Raw genomic sequence first — 25,529 nt, 5'->3', positions numbered from 1 at the left:
CATAAAGATGTAAGTTCTGAAGTAACTGATAAATATAAAGCAAACCCAATAATTAAAAACTATGTTTTTTTTTTCAAGAGCTAGGCAAGTTGGTAATAAAGCTTACTGAAAGAACATACAAACAAGAATTGCAAGGAAAACCCTGAAAAAGTAGAGCAATTGGAGGTGAAGGTGGGTACTTTTATCAGTTATTTGAACTTGACTATAAAGTTGGGGCGCCTGGGTGGCTCAGTCGGTTGAGTGGCCGACTTCAGCTCAGGTCATGATCTCGTGGTCCGTGAGTTCGAGCCCCGCGTCGGGCTCTGTGCTGACCGCTCAGAGCCTGGAGCCTGTTTCGGATTCTGTGTCTCCCTCTCTCTCTGACCCTCCCCCATTCATGCTCTGTCTCTCTCTGTCTCAAAAATAAATAAACGTTAAAAAAAAAATGAACTTGACTATAAAGCTTCTGCAAATAAGTTAATATGTGTACCTGGACAGGCCAATGGAACAATAGAAAATACACAAATAAATCCAGTATCATTCTTAAATTTGAAATAAAACAAAGGCAGAATCTCAAATCCATAGGTGAAAAATGTATTTTTTACTAACTGATATTAGGACAATTAGATAATTGGATAGCCATATACAATAAATAGCATATAACCAGAAAAAATCTAAATAAATCAGGGATTTAAATATAAAAAATTAAATCATAGAAATCCAAAAGGAAAACCTGAGTAAATTTCACTATAACTTACAAGAGGGAAAAATGTTCCTAAATATGACTCAAAACGTAAAATAATAAGAGAAAGAACTATTAAATTTGATTTCATAAAAATGAAGAACTTTCCCATGGTGATATAACAGCACCATAAACAAATAAAAAGGCAAACACCAAGCTGGAGGAAAACGTTACAATTATAAACCAGACAAAGAGTAAATACTTCTAATACATAAAGAAAAAAGGCCAACAACCCTATAGAGAAGTGGGGATATAGACATGAAGGGACAATTCACAGAAAAAGAATTAAAACAACTGTTACTCATGTGAGAAGATGCTCAACCTTGTTTATAATAAGATAAGTAAAAATTAAAACTATCACAGGATACCATCTCTTATCTACAAGGATGGCAAAACTCTAAAAGTTCAACCACATATTGGAGGCAGTGAGGAGGCAGGCACTCTCTTGCATGGCAGGTGGGAACAAGAAATGCTGCAACTTCTATGGAGAGGAATTTGGCAACATCTAACAAAGTTACATACACATTTACCCTTTGATGGAGCGATCTCACCTCTGGGACTATATCCTAAAGATAACGCTGGCAAACATGTGCAAAGACATAGGCAAAAATCTGTTCATGGAAGCATGACTTGCAATTGCAAAAGAATGGCAACAACCCAAATGTCCATCAACTAGTGACTGGCTGAATGAAAGGTGGTATAAGCACTCAGTGGGATACTATGTACCGTGAACTGGAATAAGCATACCAACTAAGAAGGCTATGATAAAAAGGAAAAAGCAGATAATAACAAGTGTTGGCAAGAATGTGGAGGAATGAATGTGTTCATACACTGTTGGTAGGACTGGCTTGGAAACAGTCTGGCATTTCCTCAAAATGTTAAACACAGAATTATCAAATGAACCAGCAATTCCACTCCTAAGAAATGAAACCATATTTTCATACAAACACTTGTACAAGAATGTCCTCTGCAGTATTATTCATAATAGCCAAAAGGTAGAAATAACCCAAATGTCCATCAACTGATGTATAGATAAACAAAACATGATCTATCCATACAATGGAATATTATTCAGTAACAAAAAGAATGAAGTACTGACTCATGCTACAACATGGATGAACTTGAAATTTTTTTTTAATGTTTATTTATTTTTGAGAGAGAGAGAGAGAGAGATGGAGGATGAGCGGGGGAGAGGCAGAGAGCTAGGCAGACACAGAATCCAAAGCAGGCTCTGGGCTCTGAGCTGTCAACACAGAGCCTGATGTGGGGCTCGAACCCACAAACTGTGAGATCACGACATGAGCAGAAGTTGAATGCTCAACCAACTGAGCCACCAAGGTGCCCCAACACGGATGAACTTTAAAAACTATGCCAAGTGAAAGAATCCAGTCACAAAGGATCACATATCATTTGAGTCAATTAATATGAAATGTCCATGACAGGCAAATCTATACTGACAGCTTGGTCTCTGGTAGTTGCCTACGGTTGAAGGTTGGGAAGGAAATGGGAAGTAACTGTTAATAGGTTTAGATGTTCTAAAATTGATTGTGGTGGGGGGTGCCTGGGTGGCTCAGTCAGTTAAGCGTCCGACTTCAGCTCAGGTCAATGGTCTCACTGTCCGTGGGTTTGAGTCTCATGTCAGGTTCTGTGTTGACAGCTCAGAGCCTGGAACCTGCTTTGGATTCTGTGTGTGTGTGTCTCTCTCTCTGTCCCTCCCCTCCTTGGACTCTCTCTCTCAAAGACAAATAAACACTAAAAAAAAAAAATAAAATAAATAAAATTGATTGTGGTGATGGTTACACAATTCTGTGAATATACTAAAAACCACTGAATTGTGCATTTTACAAGTGAATTATATGGTATGTGAATTGTATCTCAATAAAGTTATAAAAAAAAGGAATAAAGATTATTCTATTTAGCAGCATATACTGTTAAGAATTTTAAAAAGAAAAGTGTTGGGGCGCCTGGGTGGCGCAGTCGGTTAAGCGTCCGACTTCAGCCAGGTCACGATCTCGCGGTCCGTGAGTTCGAGCCCCGCATCAGGCTCTGGGCTGATGGCTCAGAGCCTGGAGCCTGTTTCCCATTCTGTGTCTCCCTCTCTCTCTGCCCCTCCCCCATTCATGCTCTGTTTCTCTCTGTCCCAAAAATAAATAAACGTTGAAAAAAAAATTAAAAAAAAAAAAAAAGAAAAGTGTGTATGTGATTCCTTCTCTCAGAAGGGAGATATATGGATCTATGTATATATAATATTATTATTTTGTTTTGTTTTTCACTTTAATCTTGAGAGCGAGAGAGAGTGCATGCGAACATGTGTGCACCCGTGAGCAGGGGAGAGGGGCAGAAGGAGAGGGGGAGAGGGAGAGAGAGGTGGGGGAGAGAGGGAGAGGGAGAATGAGGGTGGGGGGGGGAGAGAGAGAGAGAGAGAGAGAGAGAGAGAGAGAGAGAGAATCTTAAGCAGGCTCCACCCCCAGTCCAGAGCTCGATGCTCTCATGACTGTGAGATCATGACCTGAGCCAAAATCGAGTTGGATACTTAACCAACCACCCAGGTCCTCCATATATAACATTATTTTTTAGTGGAATAATTAGCTTTAAAAATTAAAAAAAAATTTTTTTTAACATTTATTTTTGAGACAGAGAGAGACAGAGCATGAATGGGGGAGGGTCAGGGAGAGAGGGAGACACAGAATCTGAAACAGGCTCCGGGCTCTGAGCTGTCAGCACAGAGCCCGACGTGGGGCTCGAACTCACGGACCACGAGATCATGACCTGAGTGAACCAAAGTCGGACGCTTAACCGACTGAGCTACCCAGGCGCCCCGACTTTAAACATTTTTAAAAAATTACCTATGAGGGAAGAAAATATTAGGATAGATAGCACAGGAGTAGATGCTAGAAATGTCTTTGAATATTTTTTTGTTTTTTAGAATTGACTTGGAATCATGTAAATATTTTAAATAATCATAAAACTAATCCCTAAAAATAAAAATAAACATACATATGTATCCAGTTTAATGTGTGGCATAACCATATAGAGGACCTATTCTAAGTGACTTCAAAACAGTAATTTGTATATTCCTAGTGGCATATATCCTAAGGACAAAACAAAATAAAAAACAATTTTCAGCAGTAATCATATTTTTGGTGGTAGTATTGTTACTTTTATTTTGAAACTGTTGTGTGTAAAGTGTGGATTAAAGCAAATAAAGGATTAAATGATGTTGGTATTATTGAGAACCAGAATTTCCAGTGTGGGATAAGGAGAAAGATGTGAGACTGATGAGGTTAAGCAGAAGCCCAGTACCCTTGAATCTAAACTGGAAGGGTAAATATGAGCTCAGGGTGACATTAGGAAGAGAGGAAGAAAAAAACTACTTCTTAGCTTTGTCCACAAAAAAAAGACCTAAAAATAAGGGCCACTCAAGGAGCAATGAGAAATCCTAATACCCAAATTTCAGTCGCTATATATCATTTCCTAATGAAACAAATCAGGCTCATAGAAGGAAGTCTAATTCCAAGCCTAGAGAAGGAAATATAAAAGATGAACATAGAAATATTCTTATCAAACCAGAAAGCAAAGACATTATCAAAGATGAAGAGAATATTAAAAAGGAACCAAAAGTTAACTTGAAAAGCCTCCTAGTATTAAAAAATGGGACAATTTGAGCATCATCAAGGAAAATACTAGAAACTTATCAAATAGAATTAAATCTATGATTCATAAGGATGTTAAATATCTAGATGATCTGTCCATTGTTATAAGTGGAGTATTCAAGTCCCCTGAAATTACTGTATTCTTACCAATAAGATTGCTTATGTTTGTGATTAATTGTTTTATATATTTGGGTGCTTTCAAATTCGGTGCATAAACATTTATAATTGTTAGCTCTTCTTGATGGATAGACCCCATAATTATTAAATAAATGAGGAACCAAAAAATTAAAAACTAACCTTAATTGATCACTTTTACTGTTGGAGGATGAAAATGAGGTGGAGGAAACAAATTCTTTTTGAAAACTGATAAATAAAGAATCAAGCATGTACCCTGCCTTTCCTATGTGAACTATAGCTCAGTTTAACCAAATAGTTGATGAGAGGTTTTTCCATAGAGGCAGTCAAGCTAATAATTGAAGAAAGAATCACAGTATCAACAGATTTTAACAACACTTATTTTTGAGAGAGAGAGAGAGAGAAAGATCGGAGGAGGTGCAGAGAGAGAGGGACAGAAGATCTGAAGTGGGCTCTGCGCTGACAGCGGCGATGTGGATATGGGGCTCCAACTCACAAACTGTGAGATCATGACCTGAGCCAAAGTCAGACGCTCAACCAACTGAGCCACCTAGGTGCCCCAAGTATCAACATTTTATAAACCCTAATGAAATTAACAGATGAGCAATGATAATCAATGGCTGTTAACATTCCAAAAAAAAAAAGAGACAATTAGACATTATCACCTCCAAATGGAAGTACATAATGCTACCTAGAAAGTATTCTTGCCAAAAAATATCAAACCAGAATTTTCAGGAAATACAGGAAACAAAGGAACATGTTAAAAGAACACCATAGGGTCTTGGGGCACCTGGGTGGCTCAGTTGGTTAGGGTCCAACCTCAACTTGGGTCATGATCTGACGGTTTGTGGGTTCGAGCCCTGAGTCAGGCTCGGTGCTGACAGCTTGGAGCCTGGAGCCTACTTTGAATTCTGTGTCTCCCTCTCTCTCTGCCCCTCCCTTGCTCATACTCTGTCTCTCTCTTATCTCTCAAAAAGGAATGTTAAAAAAATTTTTTTAAATCAAATTCCACACTTAACAGATATAAGCACAAATAGATCTATCATCACAGTTGGCAGATGCTAAGGAAACTAAGCATTATCAGGTGTATTGAATTTCAAACTCAAACATGTGTCTTTATGGTTTTTCCACAAATTCTTTGTTATAATCTGGAGATTAGCAATAAGAGAAGAACATTTATTCTTTAAAAAAAAATTTTTTTTTAATCTTTATTTATTTTTGAGAGAGAGACAGAGGGCGAGCGGGGGAGGAACAGAGAGGGAGACACAGAATCCGAAACAGGCTCCAGGCTCTGAGCTGTCAGCACAGAGCCCGACGCAAGGCTTGAACTCATGAACCGTGAGATCATGACCTGAGCTGAAGTCGGCTGCTCAACCAACTGAGCCACCAGGCGCCCCAAGAACATTTACTCTTTACTTCCTTCTCACTTTAAGACTATCCACAACACAGCCTAGGGTATTTATGAAGATGTTCACCAATAAGATTAGAGATCTAAATATGAAAGCCAAAAGAGTGGTCTTACCTGTTGCCTGTATAGTGAGAGTTTGCCTTCAATTGGCTCATTTCTCATCATTTTCTTTTCAATCAGCTGATTTATCTGTGTGTTTATTTCATTTATCTAAAACAGCATGAAAGTAAAAAAGGTTAAAACTCTCCCTATGATTACATAAACTAGGGAACATCTAGCCAAACGAAACTTTGAACTTACATAGTTGTGTGTGTGTGTGTGTGTGTGTGTGTGTGTGTGTGTGTGTGTGTGAGACAGAGAGGGATGGGGGGAGAGGGGGAGACAGAAAGAGAGGAGGGGAGAGGGAAAGAGAGCAAGAGAGAACACACAAATGGGGGAGAGGAGTAGAGGGGAGAGAAAGAGAGAATCTTAGGCAGGCTCCACCCTCAACACCGAGCCCAACATGGGGCTCAATCCCACAACCCTGGGATCATGACCTGAGCCAAAATCAAGAGTCGGATGCTCAACCGACTGAGCCACCCAGGTGTCCCTGAATTCAGTTTTTATCTCAGTGATTTCATGGGAGGAACAGGTCCATTAACATTCTAAGTAGGTTACTATGATTATTTTTAGAAACAATTTACATTTCATAGTTCATGATATATATTTACACACTTTGATTATTTATATGGATTTAACCATCCATGTTGAAATTATCCTGAAGTATTCTACATGAAATTTTATACATTATTATCAAAAAGACAATTTCTAAAAATCTGAAGTTATCCCTCACCTACGTCGTGACTTACAAGTCACTGCAAGTGATAAAGAAAATCCAGACTAACATTCCCGAGGGATTTAGTGTAAGGAATTCATGAACCCAACTGAGAGTTTTTGGGTTCATGGATGACATCCAATAACCCTTCCTGTTCTAATGATCTGTGATTCTATATAGCTGCCATTTATCTTACTCATTAACCCTTTACCAAATGTAATAAAATAAAAGTGAATAAAGCCAATAAAAGTAGATAGTCCCTCAAGAAATAAAAAAAAAAAAATTACATGGCTTCAGTATAACTATCCTTTAAAAAGACTAGAGTACTCCTGTTAATTCTATGACATTAAATTTGAGCTAAATGTTACTTGAACATCTAATTTCTTTAAGTAGATTAAAAGAATAAAATGGCTAGAATTATGTATTTAATCAGAGTGGGCATTAAGCACATATTACGCACATTAATGGATTAGTGAGCCAAAATCTTTCAATCAATCATCATACCATTTAATTCTTATTTTTAAAAAATATACATCTGATTGGTGCTTTATTTCTATGGAACAAAAATGTAATAATATGAAACCAAGTTTCAATGAACATTACAAGAAACTTTAGTAATTCCAAAGCAGGCATGAAAAAGCAAATAAAAATATTAGCTTTAAATATAAAATTGCTATAATATTATTCTTGGAAATAAAAAATAATGATATGCAAAATATTTAAAAATTTACCATCTAAATGATTATATTATGAATACATAAACCTGTGAGTCAATGATATGCATTAATTTATATATTCAAGCTGTTTAGTTTCCTAATCAGTTGACTAAGTCTGTATAACATCATGTAGATTAAGTAACGGCATTACATGCTATAATTTCTCACAAAGAACAACTCCTCATAAAAACTGTCAACTCAGCACAGGGGAACTTAAGAGTCAAGAGCAGGACACCATAGAAAGCAGTTCATATAATTTTCACAGGACTGGGGATGAGATAAAATTGGGAGTTATAAAAAGAAGACTGGTTGCCACTTACGTTAGATTCTAGTTCAAGAAGATCAGAATGGCCCATGGCAGGCTCTGAAACCACTTTTTGTAGAAAATGCAATTCTTTTTTCTTGCTCTCTAATTCTTTAGGGAATTTTTCAGTTACCATATAAGAATTAAACTTTATCTCTTCCTCTAGTCTCTTCATTAAACCTTTAAAAATAAAATAATTATTCAGCCCAAGAGAGTAGGTATAGTGATACTTTGTACACTTTAAAATATGAGACCTGAATAATAGGCTTATCTATTGAAAGCATTCTGTATAATAAAAAATTGACCATTGAAATATTTTTTCAATTTTTTAAAAAAGTAATCTACACCCATGGTGGGGCCCAAACTCATGACCCCAATATCAAGGGTCACAAGCTCTACCGACTGGGCCAGCCAGGAGCCCCAACCATTGAAATCTTTTGAATGACAACACAAATGAAATTCCACCCAGATTCTTTGTTCTGTAAGTGGCCATTTATTCTTTTTCTTTAACAATATTTCTGATGCAATTTGTATTTCTATTCTAATATTTCATAAATGGTAATACATTATAATTTGTCAGCTTCAAACCAATGAAAATATTACTAAAGGTACAAGTCAGAATCCAAAAAAAAATTATCTACATTCATAAACATTTTTGGCTTTCCATGTTGGTAGTTTTGATATTGTAAAGTATTAGCTTACAGTAAGTGGCAACTTAAATTGTATTTTAAAGGTTTTAAAGTGTTTGAAAGTTTTCTTATTTTGGCAGAGTACACATACACATACACAGATTTTCAGTGAATAATAGTTTTGTTATAAATTCCCAGCCTAGAGAGCTTTAAAAGGTTTATTTCAGATCTTTCCATGACACGTTTACAAATTCTGGCTTGACTTTTTAAAACACTGGATTTCCGGTTTAAGTAATCTACGTAGGTAGATTGCTTAATAAATTTGGCCCAAAACCTTAAAAATTATTTTTAGTTCTGTTGTGCTAACTATATATTAACATGTAAAACTTTATTAATGGCAAAATCACAAGTTTTCCATTCATCCCTACAATTTTTCCCCCTTTTTGGGGACTGGGGAAAGGGAGGGAAGAGAGAATATTTAATGAATCACACTATAATTAGGCAGTCATTCCTATGTGGTTTCCGATTAAATCTACATCCTGGCTCCTTTGGCTATTAGGTGACTGTTTTTTCCATTGTCAAGTTCTTAAACATACTACACGTAACCAGAGATATAAAGAATCAAATACTAAAATGTTTTCAAAGATTTAAAATTCTTAAATATTATCTTTTCTACTTAAAAGAAAGATTCTAATTTTAGAAAATACAAACTGCTGTATAGTGACAGAAAGTGGTTGCCTGGCAATGGGTAGAGGGGCACAAAGGGGCAAAAGTGAGATATTACAAAGGACACAAGAAAATGTTTGGGAGTGATGGTTATATTTGTTATCTTAAGGTTGATGGTTTCAACAGTGTGTGTATTTTGTCAAAACATATCAAATATACACTTCAAATACGTGCAGTTTATTAAACATCCATTTTACCTCAATAAAACTGTTAAGAAACATAAAAATAGGGTTTCCATCACATTTAAAATTCTTCTCTTAAAAATTTTAACTTAAGACCTTCAAGAGTAGTCATATTCTCAATGCAGCTTTAAAAAAAAATATCTTTCGGGGCGCCTGGGTGGCGCAGTCGGTTAAGCGTCCGACTTCAGCCAGGTCACGATCTCGCGGTCCGTGAGTTCGAGCCCCGCGTCGGGCTCTGGGCTGATGGCTCAGAGCCTGGAGCCTGTTTCCGATTCTGTGTCTCCCTCTCTCTCTGCCCCTCCCCCGTTCATGCTCTGTCTCTCTCTGTCCCAAGAAAAATAAATAAACGTTGAAAAAAAAAATTTTTTTTTAAAAAATAAAAAAAAATATCTTTCAAAATCCTGGTGAAATTAAATATATGGTCACTAAGATCTCAGCAAACTTTCTGGTTAAAAACCCTCTGAAAACATCTCTCTGACCCTACAACAGAATGAGTAGCTTCTTTTATATAATAAATCTCACGAATAAGTATAGAGTATAAAGATGAATTAACTTCCATGAGTGTTTTATAATATGGCTGTTACTCTGAAAAAATACAAAGCACATTCCTACACTAAAAACACTTTTCATGTTATTCAAGTAAATAGAAACTTTCTATAAGCTATTTTTTGTTACTTAAAAAATTTAGATAGACCTTCTTAAAGGAAATACCTGGATCAATTAAACATGTTTTATCTACTCTTTTCCTAGGCTGCTGAATACAACCCTTAAGACTATTTCCCAGAAAGATGTCCACAAAGCAAGAACTCCTTAATTTCCTGTTCCTTACACCCTGCCCCAAAGAACACATATTACACACATAATACCTTATTTTTATGTTTTCAGCCCTGTTTTTCTCATTTGATTCTCCTCCTATCTGTGGAAAAGATCATTTTCTTCCTATCCAGGGTTTTGGTCTCTACTCCCACCTCCTAACTACTTAACAGACTATTTACTGAATGCCTGCTCTGTGTAATTTAGCATGCTAGGGCCTGGAAATAGAAAGACCAATTATGACTTGGTAACTAGTCTGGAGTTCAGTTGAGTCAGTCAGATACGCCAACAATTAACATATTGTGGCAATTGCTGCAGAACACTCAATGCCCTACACACAGGAAAGGCTGTTATCAACTCTCACCTTCTCCTCCCAAATCTTCAATTTCTGTTTGTCTAACTGACTCTCTCCTCCAGCACACAATCACCCCTATCACAATCACTATCACAGTCACCAGCACACAATCAGTCTAGGCATGGTACTGTCTTTCTCATTCATTTGCACACTCCCTCTATTGCCTTTTCTTTTCTTTTCTTTTCTTTTCTTCTTTTCTTTTCTTTTCTGTTTTTTTTTTTCTTCCTTCTTGCCTTCTTTTCAAAGACAAGCAGTCAGGAATAGCCTACCCTTTTATCTCTACTTCATCTATTATATTTATGTTCTTTCTGGTTACTGTGCCTTGGCATGGAATGTCTTCTATTCCTTACCTTTCCAACTTGAACTTAACTCAGGTGCCACCTCATCCAGGAAGCCATTTGACTCTGTGACAGGGTTTGGTGCTTTGTCTCTTTGTTCTCATAGAACCCTGTGATGGGCTCCATCAGCAAATTAGTGATGCTGCATTATAACTGTTCACTGCCTGTCGTTCCTGTATTAGACTGTGAGATCCTAAATATCTTTGCTTTCTATTCCTAGCACCCAGCACAGTACCTGACATGTAGTAGATGTTCAACAAAAATTGAATTAATGCACTATAGGTTTGAGCCAAGTATTTCTATTACTACTTAATAATGTAAGTGATTTTATTTAGTAGCATCTATGAACATTACTCACATTAATATTTTACACCAGCATCCCAAGAGATGCATAAAATACAATTTTATTTGTAAATTTTATTATAAGTGAGTAATTATGTACTCCCTGGCCCAAATAATTTCTCTTTAGGTAGAAAGCCAAAGTAAAATAAAGACTATCAATTCAAATAAAAAATGAAGTATTACAAATGCTATAAATACCTTTGGATATTATGTTTAGTTGTCAGAATTAATACATAATAACAACGTATTTAACCTAATAAAATTGAAGATAACAGATATTGAAGAACATTTTACACTGTATAAAACTTCACTGATCAATTTTTTTCTGCATACAAAATCTTTCAATTCTTACACACATTACCTTCATTTCAAGAAATTCACTATTTGTTTTAAAATTTTTTAATGTTTATTTATTTTTGAGAGAGAGAGAGACAGACAGACAGAGCATGAGCGGAGGAGGGGCAGAGAGAGGGAGACAAAGATTCTGAAGTAGGATCCAGGCTCTGAGCTATGAGCTCAGAGCCCAACACGGGACTCGAACTCATAGACTGTGAGATCATGACCTGAGCTGAAGTTGGATGCTTAAACAAATGAGCCACCCAGGTGCCCCTCAATAAATTCACTATTAGTGGTAATTTCTAATAATTTCTTAGTAAGAGTAGGCCTATGCAAATTACTTATTGATATTAATTTTTAAATGGCTATAACAACAGATTTCTTTTGAAGATTTGTCTTAATTTTTACAGTAAGTTTTGAAGGAAACTACATCAAATCCAAAGAATATACACTAAAAAGATATACATCACACTGAGGAGAAAAAAATCATAAGAAGTTATTTTCTTGGGGGTACCTGGGTGGCTCAGTCAGTTAAGTGTCCAACTCATGATCGCGGTTCAGGGCATGATCTCGCAGTTTGTGAAATCCTAACAGTGTGCTAACAGTGCAGAACCTGCTTGGGATTTTCTGTCTCCTTCTCTTCCTGCCCCTCCCTACCTCTCTCCCAAAAAATAAATAAATAAACATTAAAAGAAAAAAAAATTATTTTCTTTGTCCTGAAAATTAACATTCTCCTAGAAAGTGAAAACTTAATGAATAAAGAATGAAATGACACCAACAACTAAATGCATGGCAACTTCCAGGTATTGCTTGAACCTGAATTTATAAGACTAAGAGGAGTGAGAGAGTCTATGGAAAGTCACCAATTAACATGTATTAACCATATATTTTAGAGGCAACACTATACTGGTTTTTAAAACATGAATTAAATATACCATACTTCCTTGATTCTAAGATGCCATTGATTAAGTAACAAATACCATGTTAAATGTACATATAAAATGTAACATATACCCCAATGGCAAAAACAACTAAAATGGGAAAGAATATGTGTCTAGAATTAAGGAAATACTGTATTATCTCTTTTAACAGCTGTATTGAGATACAATTTACATGCCATAAAATCCATCCATTTAAAGTATTTAATGGTTTTTAGTAAATTCACAGAGTTGTGCAACTAGCACCACAATCAATTTTAGGACATTTTTATTGGCTCCAAAGGAGCTCTATACCCATTAGCAGTCCCTTCCTCCCTCCACCACACACACACAGCTGTCCCCCACCTTAAAACTCCCGAGCCCTAGGTAATCACTAGTTGGATTTTCTCTCTCTGGATTTGCTTATTCTGGACATTTCATACACATGGAATCATATAATATGTGGTCTTTTATGACTAGTTTTACTTAACATGTTTTTGAGGTTCATATGTGTTGTAGCATGTATCAGTACTTCATTCCTTGGCATTCCATTGCATGGATACGCCACATTTTGTTTATTCACTCATCAGTTTAAGGACATTGGGGTTGTTTCCACTTTTTGACTATTATGAATAAGGCTGCTATGAACATTTGTGTACAAGACTTTGTGTGGACATATGTTTTCAATTCTCTTGGGTAGATACGTAGGAATGAAACATGCTGGGTCATTTTGAGAAACTGCCAGATACGTTTTTCAAAGAAGTCACACTATTTTACCTTCCTGCCAACAATTCCACATTGTTGCCAACAATTGTTATTGTTATTGTCTATCTTTTTTATTCTATGAATTATAGCTTGGAGCGTAGTATTTCATAGAATACTACAGAAAGATGAATTAACACTTGAACAGCCAGATATTTACACTGAAATATTTCTCCAGTACCAATGATAGCTTTCCACTGCTCCTCCAGTTTACATGGTCTCCCTTCTGATGAGCAAAAACACTTTTAAAATGCTTAAGAAGGGTTTGGTGGTATTATCTCAGGTATTAGAACAATTTATCCTCTATGTAAAGCTAATGTGCCAAGAGTCAAGTCATTAGCACAGCCCAATATAAGAAAAAACATCAAGCTTTAAGAGTCCAGCATTTTATTCCTTTTCTTTATGGCTCAGGCTCTAAAACTATTCACATTTTTCCCATCCATCTTTTTCATAACATCCATCCTAGGTACATACTCACATACCAGAGAGCCTCCCTCCATGGTGGTTTTCACTATCTTTACCTTCTGACCAAACACTGAATGGGAACCATAAAACCACGGTAAAAGTTAAGGATGTCTTCAATAGGACTCTCATTAATTAACTAGAAAATGCCACTCTAAAATGCTGAGCTATCACTCAACAATAATTAATTCCCATGAGTTGATTGTTTTAAGGAAAACTACTGATTTAAACTAATATTCTCTGATCATCTAGATCATATAACGGTTTCCACTTACTTTCAGGCTTTGCATCTGCTGCTGCGTGGCGCATACTTTTCAGCTGATTTTGTACTCTTTGCAGTCTCTGCACCGCATGAAATAGCTTTAAAATGTAATTAGATCCATTATTTCTTTAGGGTATTGAGACCTACCACTCACATGGACAAAGAAAAATACAAGTTCCACGTAATTCTTATGATGTAAAAAGAACAAATAATAAGAACTAAGAAAATTACTATGTTGAGCTCAAAATGTAATTGGTTTTCTCAATACCTTTTCACATAAAGCTTTTTAAAAAAAGCTTTCAGATATTTTTTCTTTAGTTATCTGTTGTACTTAGTGATCAAGGAAAAATACTTGGTAAAAAAATATATGCATCAGGCTTTTCTTGTTATAACAATGGTTTTCTTTTCTTTTTTTTTTTTTTTAATTTCATTTTTAAGTAATTTCCACACCCAATGCTTGAACCCACAACCCCAAGATCAAGAGTTGCATGTTCCACTGCCTGGCCAGCCAGGTACCCCTAACATGGTTTTCTTAATTCTGAGGAATATTAGCATTTTCACAAATAAGGTCTTAGGTCAAGAGTTGCATACTCTACCAACTGAGCCAGCCACAAAATGATGTCTTAGACTCAGACACTGATGTGTGACACCTGGGTGGCTCAGTCAGTTAAGCATCCAGCTCTTGATTTGAGCTCAGGTCATGATCTCATGGTTGTGAGATTGAGCCACGCATCAGGCCCCACACTGAGCGCTCTTGCTCTCTCTTTCTCTCTCTCTCTCAGTGTCTCAGACACTGATGCTAGGTGACCATTCAGGGACCAAGCAATGCAGCTTATTAGTGCAGTGGAACTACCATGATGCCAAATCAAGTTCCAAAAGAGCCAAACATCTCATTGAGTAGGAAATGGAGCTGTTTCAAAGTGTATTTTTAATGTATAGTCTACTCAGTTTTTAAATTTTTTTTAACATTTATTCACCTTTGAGAGACAGACAGAGACAGAGTATGAGCAGGGGAGGGGCAGAGAGAGAGGGAGACACAGAATCCAAAGCAGGATCCAGGTTCTGAGCTGTAAGCACAGAGCCCAACATGGGGCTCGAACCCACCAACTGTGAGATTGTGACCTAAGCCAAAGTCGGATGCTCAACTGACTGAGCCACCCAGGTGCCCCTAGTCTACTCAGTTTTAAGACAAATTTTTAAAAAAAATTTTTTTAAATGTTTATTTATTTTTGACAGAGAGAGAGAGAGACAGAGCATGAGCGGGGGAGGGGCATAAAGGGAGACACAGAATCCAAAGCAGGCTCCAGACCGAACTGTCAGCACAGAGCCTGACGCGGGGCTCGAACTCACAGACTGTGAGATCATGACCTAAGCTGAAGTCGGATGCTCAACCGACTGAGCCACCCAGGTGCCCCTAAGACAAATTTTTAATAAAGTAAAAATAATCTTTTCTAGCCGAATTATTTTTTCTTTAAGGCAAAGTCTAAAAATGTGGAATGTGGGTGATTTGCACCTTTTCATGATTTGCTTATTCGCCACTGGAATAAAGTCTAGTAGTGGATACTGTGATCGGTGGAATAAAATGGATGTTCTCATAGGCCCCGAATCTCAGGACACCCTTTGGAGATTCTGGAAGTTTTATCAGCCGTTAATCTTAATGCTTAACATTATGATGAATGCTCTGTGATGTTGGCTCAACATGAGTTAAGCACAAGCTAGAAGGTAGTATACAGATATATACTGGGTACTGAACCTAAAAAGTAGCATTATTGTTACTGGTGACACAAAATCCTTTGAAGAAGTATTCCATCACATTAACAAAAGGAAACATGAACTTCCACAATCTAGAATTCTTTTTTCTTTACATTTGGATAACCAAAAGGAACTATTTCTTTCACCATAAGAATATAAACTTTTGTGAGGATACCTGATTCTTTTGTTCCTGTTTCTGTTGTGCAAGAAATTCTTCTCTCTCTTTTTCAACTCGAAGTTGCCTTGCTATTTTAAGCATCCGTTGATGATTCTGAACTGTCTCCACCTACAGTAAAGGAATAAGTAGTACATGTTACTGTCAAGTTTAAGAAAGAAATTAGCATGTCATGTGACTCAGACATCCACTTATCATTTCCTTTTGGCAAACAGTACTCCCTAGAGATGACAGTAACGTTCCAGACTCCAGGTCTTAAAAGTTCTGGGCTACTGCCTGGGGAGATTCCCTTTCTGTCAATGTTATTTGAGTCCATCCTCAGATGTACACCCATGCCTTGCTTAATCTTCATTTTCATTCCTAAATCTGTGCAAGTGCTTGGGACTTGGGGCCAAAGTCTCACAGTGCTAATTCTTGCCTTACCCTTTTCTTCAAACGTTCAACTCTCTTAATGAGCTGATCCTTTTCATCCTCCATTGCACTGATATCCTAAAAAGTAGTCAAGGAGACATTATCAGGAAAAGTATTCTTTGTAGAATTCAAATAAAGTTGTCATATGATTGTGCATTGACCGTTTTCACTACATATAGTGAATTAAGAGAATTAAGGAACAAAGATCCTCTTTTGGATAAAGGGCATTTTTATTTCTCCCCAGGGTTCTTTATGCAGGGTAATTTATTTGGCAGCTTGGTGTTCATTTAGAAAAGCAAATAAAACAGGTTATAACGTAGCAAGGTAAAGCTGCCAACCAGCACATTTGTGCTCTGATTCCAAATATGGGCACATGATTTTTCAAAAGTCTTCTATGATGGAAAGTGTGCAGGTCTAAAAACATGAACAACAGCTGCTGACATCCCATCTGCTCTGTTAAATACCAAACTATATATTCTGCCAATTTTCCATCAAAATTATTTTTAAGACTATGGTGTTTTCAAGACATAAATTTGCATCTGGTTTTGTCAATTAACCAATTCCCTTCCTAAAAATAAAGGCTTCAAAAATAAACCACCTTCCTGTTAAACAGCTCCATAATATTTGCAAGTGAAAACAAACAAAAATTCCTTCCTAAACCTAAAGAATGAATAGCCTAACCATCACAGTAATACTAAAGAGAAAAACAGACACACTAGTCAGTATTCACAGGATCTGAGGATATAGGCACTCTTCCTCATTCCTGGTGGCATTGTATTGAAGAACAATATCAACAGTCTTAAAATAAACATATATACCATCTAGCCTGATAATTCCATGTCTGGGAATTTTTCCTAATAAAATATTCATGGAAGGCCAAAGACTTCTCTATGAGGAGTTTTACAGATGCTAATTATATCTAAAATTTGTAAATTATCCAAATGTCTGAAGATTTTTAAGTAAACTATGGCACGATACAATGAAAGTCATTAAAAATTGTGCAGAAGAATGTTTAATGACAGAAAAAGTCATGATATGACATTACTTGAAAGAAGCAGATTACAACATTTATATATAGCACAATATGAAGAAAAAGATTTAAATATATTCACTAAAATGTCAATAGTAGTTATCTATACAGTGTGGGATTATAAGTGAATTAATTTCTATCTTGCTTACCATATTTTCTACAAAGAATATGTTCAAAAACACCCTGGTAATAGTGAAATTAAAATGACAGACTCTCGGTTATTTTATCATTTCAGTTTACTCATATGACATAATGGAGGAAGAATGGATGAAGGTCTATAATTCTTCCTTCATACTATAAGTATCCTACTTATGGATCTTTCTCTCCCATTAATATGAGTTCATCTTTCATTTCGAATATGTACGGGGCACTGTGATAGACACTGGGGTAGAGTGGTGAACAAGAAATACAGACATGGTCCTTGCCCTCATAGGGCATAAAAATAGTTGGGAAGACAGACATTCAAGTAATCCTAAGTCTGGTAAGTGTGATAAAACAAAAAGAATTGGGGGAACTAATTCATGTAGGAGATCAGGGAAAGCCTCCCTGAGGAAGCAACTTCTATTGTTTCCATGCCTGGTTGAGAATGTTAAAAATTTTTTTGGAGAATGTTAAGTAACATGTACCAAAAGTCCTAAGGGGCACCTAGGTGGCTCATTTGGTTAAGCGTCCGATGTCGGCTCAGGTCATGATCTCACAGTTCATGAGTTTGAGCCCCGCATCGGGCTCTGTGGTGACAGCTCAGAGGCTGGAGCTCGCTTCGGATTCTGTGTCTCCTTCTCTCTCTGTCCCTCCCCTGCTCAGGCTCTGTCTCTGTCTCAAAAATAAATAAACATTAAAAAAATTTTTTTTAAATATTACTGTATTTTCTTTTCTTTACCCTTCTTATTTCTGCTGTAGAAAATCCAGATGTCTTGAGTTGCTCACATTCTTTATGCAAAGTTTTAAAGGCTTCCATCAGCTCTTCATACTAAAAGATAAGTTAAAAAAATTATAAATCAATGACTAGATCCAATAGGCTTTTCTTAATCAGGTTATTCATTAACTTATAGTGATTACTTAAACCATTATAGAATGGCATTAAAAATACTTTCATATAAGATATAAAAAAAGTAGGTATATAAGATCTGGTCACTAAGTACTTCTCCAGCTTCCTCTCTGGTTTCTTCCCTAACTCACATCATCCAACTATGGTGATCTTTAAATCTTTGGAATATTCTTGGTTCTCATCTCCAGTCTGCACACCCTATTTCCTCTGAGAACACTCTATGACTTCCTTACTTGGATAATTTCAGCTCATCATCTGTCAGGTCTCAGCATAGATAACACCATCTTCAGAGAAGACTTCTCTAGCCCTATACCTATCTAGATCAGAGTGTCATGATTCCAGAGTAAATAGCATGTAAAATTATAATTGTCTAGCTACTTATCTCTCTCCCACCATTAGACAAGGAGAGTTAGGGGGACAAGAATCCTATTGGTCCTGTACAATTTTGTATCCCTGGGACCTAGCGTGGTGCATAACTGATATAGATATTCAATAAAAAGTAGTGGAATGAATGAAAAAAATCACAACTCTTATCCAAAATTCTTTAAAAATAGTATTTTTTGTGAGCAATGACAGAAAATTAATAATATTTTTCCTGACTGATAATATCCTACAAATCTGTAAATCATTTATTCTAAAACTCTTCATTCAGGAAGACAATGTGCATTTTTTATTAGGGTCTGTGCTAAATGACAGGCTAAGTATATAAGCCATTTTATATATATATATATATCTCAGATATGCTTCAAGAACAAACATGTCTTTATTATCACTAATTCTTCCATGAATTATATGGACAGATTTAGTAAAAACTATTAATAAACTTCCTCCAGGGGAATTAGTTTTAATCAAGTTTATTGATGGGGGTGGGTAGGGAGGAGAAAAGATTTCACATTTATGCTTCTCCATTTCCTACATTATGTAAAGCCTTCAAATGTAGGGGTTGGGGTGGTCTCATTCTGCTGTATTTCTCCCAAGGTATCTACTATAACATTTGACATGATTATTTACATAAACTTTTCAATCCCCAAAATGTCTTAAGAGATCAATATTGACTCTATTTTGAATGACTGCCATGACAATCCAAAATAACAAAACATGGATGAAGAAACATTTAGTTTTTATTGCTTTGATTCAATCCCAATTTTGAGTACATGCTGTATAGAAGCAACTCTACAAAACCCTGGAGGAAAACAAAGATGCATAAGACAGGATATCTGTCTTCACAGACCTCATAATCTGTTGGGAGAGAAAGACTGACAAACTATTCACAACAAACTGGCACAAATCAGTCTATGTACATAGCATAGAATAAAAGCACAAAGTGCTAAACTGAGACACCTTTTAGAAATCAAAGTCCTTTGAAATCCTAAGCTTGAATCCTCTCTTTCCATGGTCTTTGATCAGCGATGCGCTTTGAAATCCCAGGACCAAGAGCCAGATCAGCCAGAATCCTCAGCAGTCAAGAGCTTTAAGACTGTAAGGCCAGAACCCAATATCCTAAAACTCTAGAAGGAAAGTACACTGAAATTTCAAACTCCCAGCCCTTTCTCTACCTTCTGCCTGACTGGGAAGTCCTTTGAGGTCTCAAACCTAGCTTCTTTGTCTATACACAATCCTCTCAGGGGCTCGCATATCCTGATTTGTCTGGGATAGTGTCAATCTATACTTTTGCCCAATTATTATGATAGTTCCTTTCTCGCTGACTTGGATGACAAATTGTAATAGTCACCTAATTGACCAGGAAAGTACTCTACAATCCCAAACCTAAAACCCTATTGACCCACAATTCTTAATAAATTACTTTAAAATCCTAATTTCACGATTTTTTTCTATCACTGAAATGGCATTTGTGTGCAAAAGTCAATATTTTCATACATGATTGCAGCTGAACATTACTAAAAACTATTTTACCTTTTGGTGCCACCTGGAAATACAGAGAAGCAAGTAAGCTAGAGAGAGATTAACAAGTATTTAAACATGTGCACATTGACATCCATTACAGGTAGTTTAAAAGTGCCATTTGTGTATTGTATACCTGTTTATTGGTATCAGCCACTGTTTCGTCCTGAAGAAACTCACTTGGTACCTCAAGTTTTATTAAAAAACGAGCTAAATATGCTCTTTTCTTCAGTTCATTAGTCCTCTGAAGAAGCCAGTGGAGCACTGGGTAAATTACAGGTTTACTTCCAATCACCAGACCCTGACGAAAGGTACTCCTACAAAAAGAAAATATCAACAATAAACGTAAAATTAGACCTTTAGTATATCTCTGGACTACATGGGGAGGTTGTATTGGAGCCATAAATTGGTATAGTCAGCCTTAATGCTTTATTGACTGGGCAGGTTTACATTATTGTTTCTACCTAAAAGGGCAGATAAAGGACAAATGATAAAATGGAATAGATTTGCCTGACTTGTTTGATTAGGGGGAAAATGACCCACTTAAGACTCTCCATGACAAAATAATATTAAAAGTTCAAGATTATTTTGATATTCAGTGATATTCTGAAGTCATTGACTAAAGGAGACTGGGTTTAACTTAGAAATTCTGACTGTAGACTATGAAGGTTTGGATATTAAAGCATAGCTTCAGGAAAGCAACATGTGATCAGATTCTTACATGTCTGTAGCATTTCCTGGAGGTTTGTATTTAAGGATACCAAGAAGGCTCAACATCCTTTTGGCTGTATGCTCTGGCATCTCCTCTCTGATATCAACAACTTGCTAACAAATAAAGAAATTGAAAAAACATGTTATTGTTGTATATCTAACAAAGAACGATATTTAAACTCATTGACAAAATTGTTCTGCTAGAGCATAACAGGTACAATGGACTCTTCATAAAACAGATGAAGTATGGAGGCCCCCAGATTCCAAGTGAGGGTACATACAAGTCAGATCAGGATTCGTATTAAGAATGTCAAGCTCAAAAAGTATCCAGTGGAAAGACCAGTGTATAAGAAACATGAACTAACTTGCAATACAATAAAACCTTTTGTAAAAGCATTTTCATTCCAAGACCAAATCTATTTATGTTTGAAGTAGAGAAATCATTTCTAAATAAGGTACAAGTAGGTAATTTAATTATTAAGTTAGTAGAGAAACCTTAAAGATCATTTATTTTTACTTTACAGGCATGGAAAATAAGGCCCAGAGGTTAAATAAATTGCCCAAGACTCACAGATACTTACAGGCAGAAACTGGCTTTCCTGCTACCCTTTTCATCACAAGAAAAACTCTTACCTTTGGGTCAATCTCAGCCAGAACATCATTGAGAATTTGCAATAGTTGCATTGGCTCCAGGGAATCAAATGTTATTAAATTATAGTTCTTCCTAAAAGGCTCCTTATTGAGATTGTCCACAATGAATTTGATTTGATCGCTCATAATTAGGTCTTATAACTAAAAATAGAGATAAAATTCCTTAATACTTGTTATAAACATTCTGGAAAAAAATCAGTATTAAGTTTATAGGAGGTAGGCATGAAAAGTATAATTCTACATAGTACACAGAATGCTAAGAAAAGGGTTGTTTTGCTGAAAGAAATCAGAATATGAAGACTTTATTATGAATGTTACAGTACATACTGTTAATATTTAATACCAAATGTTTTTATATATGCATCTGGTATGATAGCAATCATCTGAGTTAACATTGAATTAATATGGACAAATGAGTAATAAATTCCACCTATATTAACATCTCTTCCACTCAGCTCCACAACTACCCAGGGGTAAAGATTTGTTAGGCTGCAGACATGCTTCTCATTTTGTTTTAATTAGCAGCCCATGCTTAAAAATTGGGCGATTTTTTTACATTAAAATCCAGACACCTAATTTCTGGTCAAAATAAGATCTGGCAACCCTGGGCACCCATTTGTGCACAGCCACACCCAACTGAAGCTGAACGGATGCCGCAAGCTTTAGCCTAGGTATGCTCTCTTTGGTTTTGTTCTGGTTTCCTCCACCAAGCACTCTTCACCATCATCGACTCTGCCACCCTTGAGTAATTCAGGCCTATGTTTCCTTGTGTCTTCAATAAGGTAACAGCCTCAAGTTTTCTGGCCCCCGCTTCTATTCCAAATCATTTGTATGATTTTCATTGCTCACAAAGTCCAAATTTCTTGGATTTCGAGACTCTTTAAGATCTAGCTCAATTTAGCTTTCCCAACTTTATTTCCAAATTGTTACCTTTCACTCTTTTAAACTTCACCGGACTGAAATAGTCACTGCTCCCTAGTTTTTCCACATCTGCCTTCAGCTGATGCTGTTTTCTTGCCCAGAAAGCCTGTTCCTTGCCTGATCTCCACAGGTGCAAATCCTAAGTCTTTCAAGCCCTGCCCTCCAAATGCACGTTCCTCCGGGAAGTCATTCTCTATCTCCCATGTTCTGTGTCAGAATAACAGCAGTCCCTGACCTCCAAGTTAATCACACTTTATCTGCACCGCTTTCTTACAGTTACTTTTCTGTTTTGTACTAATTATTTATGTACATTTTCTCTTCTTTACTAAACTATAAATTCCATAAGGACATATCTGTGCCTAATTCCATCTGTGAATATCCACTGCATCAAAACAGTGACTTCTTTCCATAGACTGAATAAATGTATTCACAGGCCCAAGGCCAGGAAAACACACACACACACACACACACACACACACACACACACACACTCATGAGTAGGTTGGTGGTGATTATAACTTTTAAAAGGTTAAATATTTGATTATTTAACAGCTGAAATGGCTTTACCAAGGTTCCTAGTGTTTCCTGCATGAAGATATCACTTGTTTAGTAGGGGCAGGAGTGGTAGAAATTTTGCAGGCAGGCAATTTTTTAAACTAGCAATTTTAAAAATGAATTAAAAAATGAACTGCTAAAAAAAGAAATACAGAAAGAACTACTTCAGTGTTCCTTAACAGTTTTTAACTATGAAATGAATAGATGCTATTTTATCAAAGTTGGGGCTGCCTGCATTTTGCTCTAAAATAGATTCTTTTTAATTGGTGGAGCTGGATATTTGGAAAACATCAAATGTAAAGATATTATGATTTCTCCATAATTATAATAAAGTTATGAGTAAAGGATTATTATTGTTTAAAAGTCAAAAGACAGAAAAGATAATGCGGTTTAAAATTTTGAGGTGCCCTTCAATCCATAAAAGGAAAACTTTTACGTAAATCAAGTAAGAATCCACACTGGAGATGCAAATTTTTCATTGTTAAAAGTATTTTAAGTAAAAGTCCATGTCCTAATCTTCACACACATATTTACTTAATTTTAATGATTTAGAAATTATGTATATATAGTATATAACATACACACACATATACTTCTCTTCCCTTTCAGAAACACAAATCACTTGGATAAACGAGTACAATGTTACCACGAGAGGAAAAAAAGGTAGTTGGGTTCCCCCCTGGTTGCCCACCAGCTTTCAGGTGGTCACCCGCTGAGGACAAAGATGTACTGAACAGGTAGGTTGTCTATGCCCAGTGGGCTCTGAGCTCTAAAATTAGCAAAAGCAATTACTCTCCCTCTGCCAGCGGAAAGTCGCCACACTAATTCACAAGCACTTACCCACATAAGAGCCCAAGGGGGTGGGGGTGGAATTAAAACCAGGACGTGCGTTTATCTGGCACAACTCGGGACAGAAACGACACTGCCCTGGTCCCAGGCTGGCACGGGCGCTGGACCAGCAGCCTCCTAGGATTCCCCAAAATAGTGTTCCCCCTCCCCCGCCCCCGGGGCTTGGGAAACAGGACAGGGGACCCCACATCGGACCCAGGCACCTCGCTGCGGGTAATCTGGGCTCCCCGACTGCTCAGCCCATTGGGAGCGGCCTGGACCCCCGCGAGGCTCGGCAGGCACAGACCCCGGCGTTGGGGACTTAACCGCTGCGACCCTCCATTGGCGAGGTGCTGCACTGGGAAGGGGGAGGAGGAGGAGGAGGGAGTTCTTTTCTTTTGGGGGGCTTAGGGGAGTTTCCGAGCGCGGGTTGGCGAGGTTACCTCAAATTCTCGTCAAGAAACCACTTTTTTCCCCCCCGCAGGAGGCATCCAGGCTCTAGTGGGTTCCTAGAGACGAGCTCCTTGGCAACGGTTGCTAGGACGTGGCGTTACGTCACTTCCGGCGGGTGGGCCAGGGCATTTCCGCGGGGCCCTCGGGGGCGCGCGCTGGGGCCCAGGTCCCTGACTGGGAAAAGTGGCGTGCCCGACCCACGTGCAAAGTGGGTTCACGGGTCCTGAGCCAGGGCGAGGACTGGAGAGCACTGTACTTCGTGATGTCAGCTGGCAAGGAAAATATGAGAGGAAGAAAAAAAAAATTGAATTCCTCATGCCCTGAAAATGTAGTTGCCTGTTCAAACGTCTTGGAAAAAACCAACTACAGATTTAGCATCAGTCTTAGAGAAAAATAAAACAAACAAACAAAAGGAACAAATTCCATATTAGGCATCTCCTATATGCCTGGCCCTGTGCTAGCTGCTGGGGATGCAAAGGAAGCCAGGACTATGAGGGTCCTGTCTTCAAGGGCAGATAGAAACAATTTAAAGGCAACTCTGATACTACTATGATAAATGCTATCACAAAAGGACCCAAAGATGGGGGGACCCAGATGAAGTATCCCAAGCTTATTTGGGGCTGAACGGACGATACTCTTAGGAAAGTTTCCATCGGTAAAAATGATGTTTAAGGACCAGTGAAAATTAGCCAATTGGGAAAGGGGATATTTTTTCCGGCAGAGGGAACAGAATATTTTGCAAGACGAATCCATTGCTGGCTGCCTTCTGACTATTGAACTATCAAGCAGAGGCATCCTGTGGGGCGGTTGGAAGAAAACAAAGACCCATCCTGGCTCACAGGTGCTCATGAGGAGTTGGAGGAGGTAACACTTCAAACCTTGAAAAATTAAATAATTTAAATAACTTTGGTAAAACAAAAGATTCTGCATAGGGATTGCATAATTAATTGATCCTGGTCGGCGTATTGGTGATTCTCTGGGCGAGCTGGATTTGAAAACTGGGTCTGCCATTTTGTGGCTTCACCTTTCAGAACTTTCCTCATCTGTCTATAAAATGTGGCTCTAAGAACACCTTCCTCAAAAGGCTGATGTGAGGATTGAGTTAATAAAAGGAAAGTGATTAGAACAGTGCCTGGCATTGGAAGAGCTAAGGACATTTTACCTTTTTTCCCCTACTTAAAAAAAAAAAAATGAGATGGTTAGATTTATTCCTTCTG

The 25,529-nt window shown here is 37.2% G+C and overlaps 1 protein-coding gene across 1 annotated transcript in view; it reads right to left on the bottom strand.

Annotated features, from left to right (window-relative positions):
- The window catches only part of IFT81 (intraflagellar transport 81), an 84,307-nt gene extending 59,741 nt beyond the window's left edge, over nucleotides 1-24,566 (bottom strand). Inside the window, exons 1-10 of the mRNA XM_047088175.1 lie at nucleotides 24,303-24,566; nucleotides 21,538-21,696; nucleotides 20,915-21,018; nucleotides 20,330-20,510; nucleotides 18,124-18,213; nucleotides 16,226-16,291; nucleotides 15,803-15,913; nucleotides 13,889-13,973; nucleotides 7,768-7,931; nucleotides 6,032-6,127 (exon numbers count right to left, since the gene is read on the bottom strand). Coding sequence (XP_046944131.1) covers nucleotides 6,032-6,127; nucleotides 7,768-7,931; nucleotides 13,889-13,973; nucleotides 15,803-15,913; nucleotides 16,226-16,291; nucleotides 18,124-18,213; nucleotides 20,330-20,510; nucleotides 20,915-21,018; nucleotides 21,538-21,681 — 1,041 coding nt within the window. The 5' untranslated portion in view covers nucleotides 21,682-21,696; nucleotides 24,303-24,566. The remainder of the gene's footprint in view (nucleotides 1-6,031; nucleotides 6,128-7,767; nucleotides 7,932-13,888; nucleotides 13,974-15,802; nucleotides 15,914-16,225; nucleotides 16,292-18,123; nucleotides 18,214-20,329; nucleotides 20,511-20,914; nucleotides 21,019-21,537; nucleotides 21,697-24,302) is intronic.
- Between the last annotated feature and the right edge of the window lie 963 nt (nucleotides 24,567-25,529).

Source organism: Lynx rufus, unplaced genomic scaffold (genome assembly GCF_022079265.1).
Source record: "Lynx rufus isolate CCGP_SWC_20201006 ecotype Redwood Valley unplaced genomic scaffold, mLynRuf1.p SCAF_24, whole genome shotgun sequence".
NCBI lineage: Eukaryota > Metazoa > Chordata > Mammalia > Carnivora > Felidae > Lynx > Lynx rufus.
The sequence above is the reverse complement of the archived record's forward strand: the minus strand, read 5'-3'. Positions and strand labels throughout refer to the sequence as shown.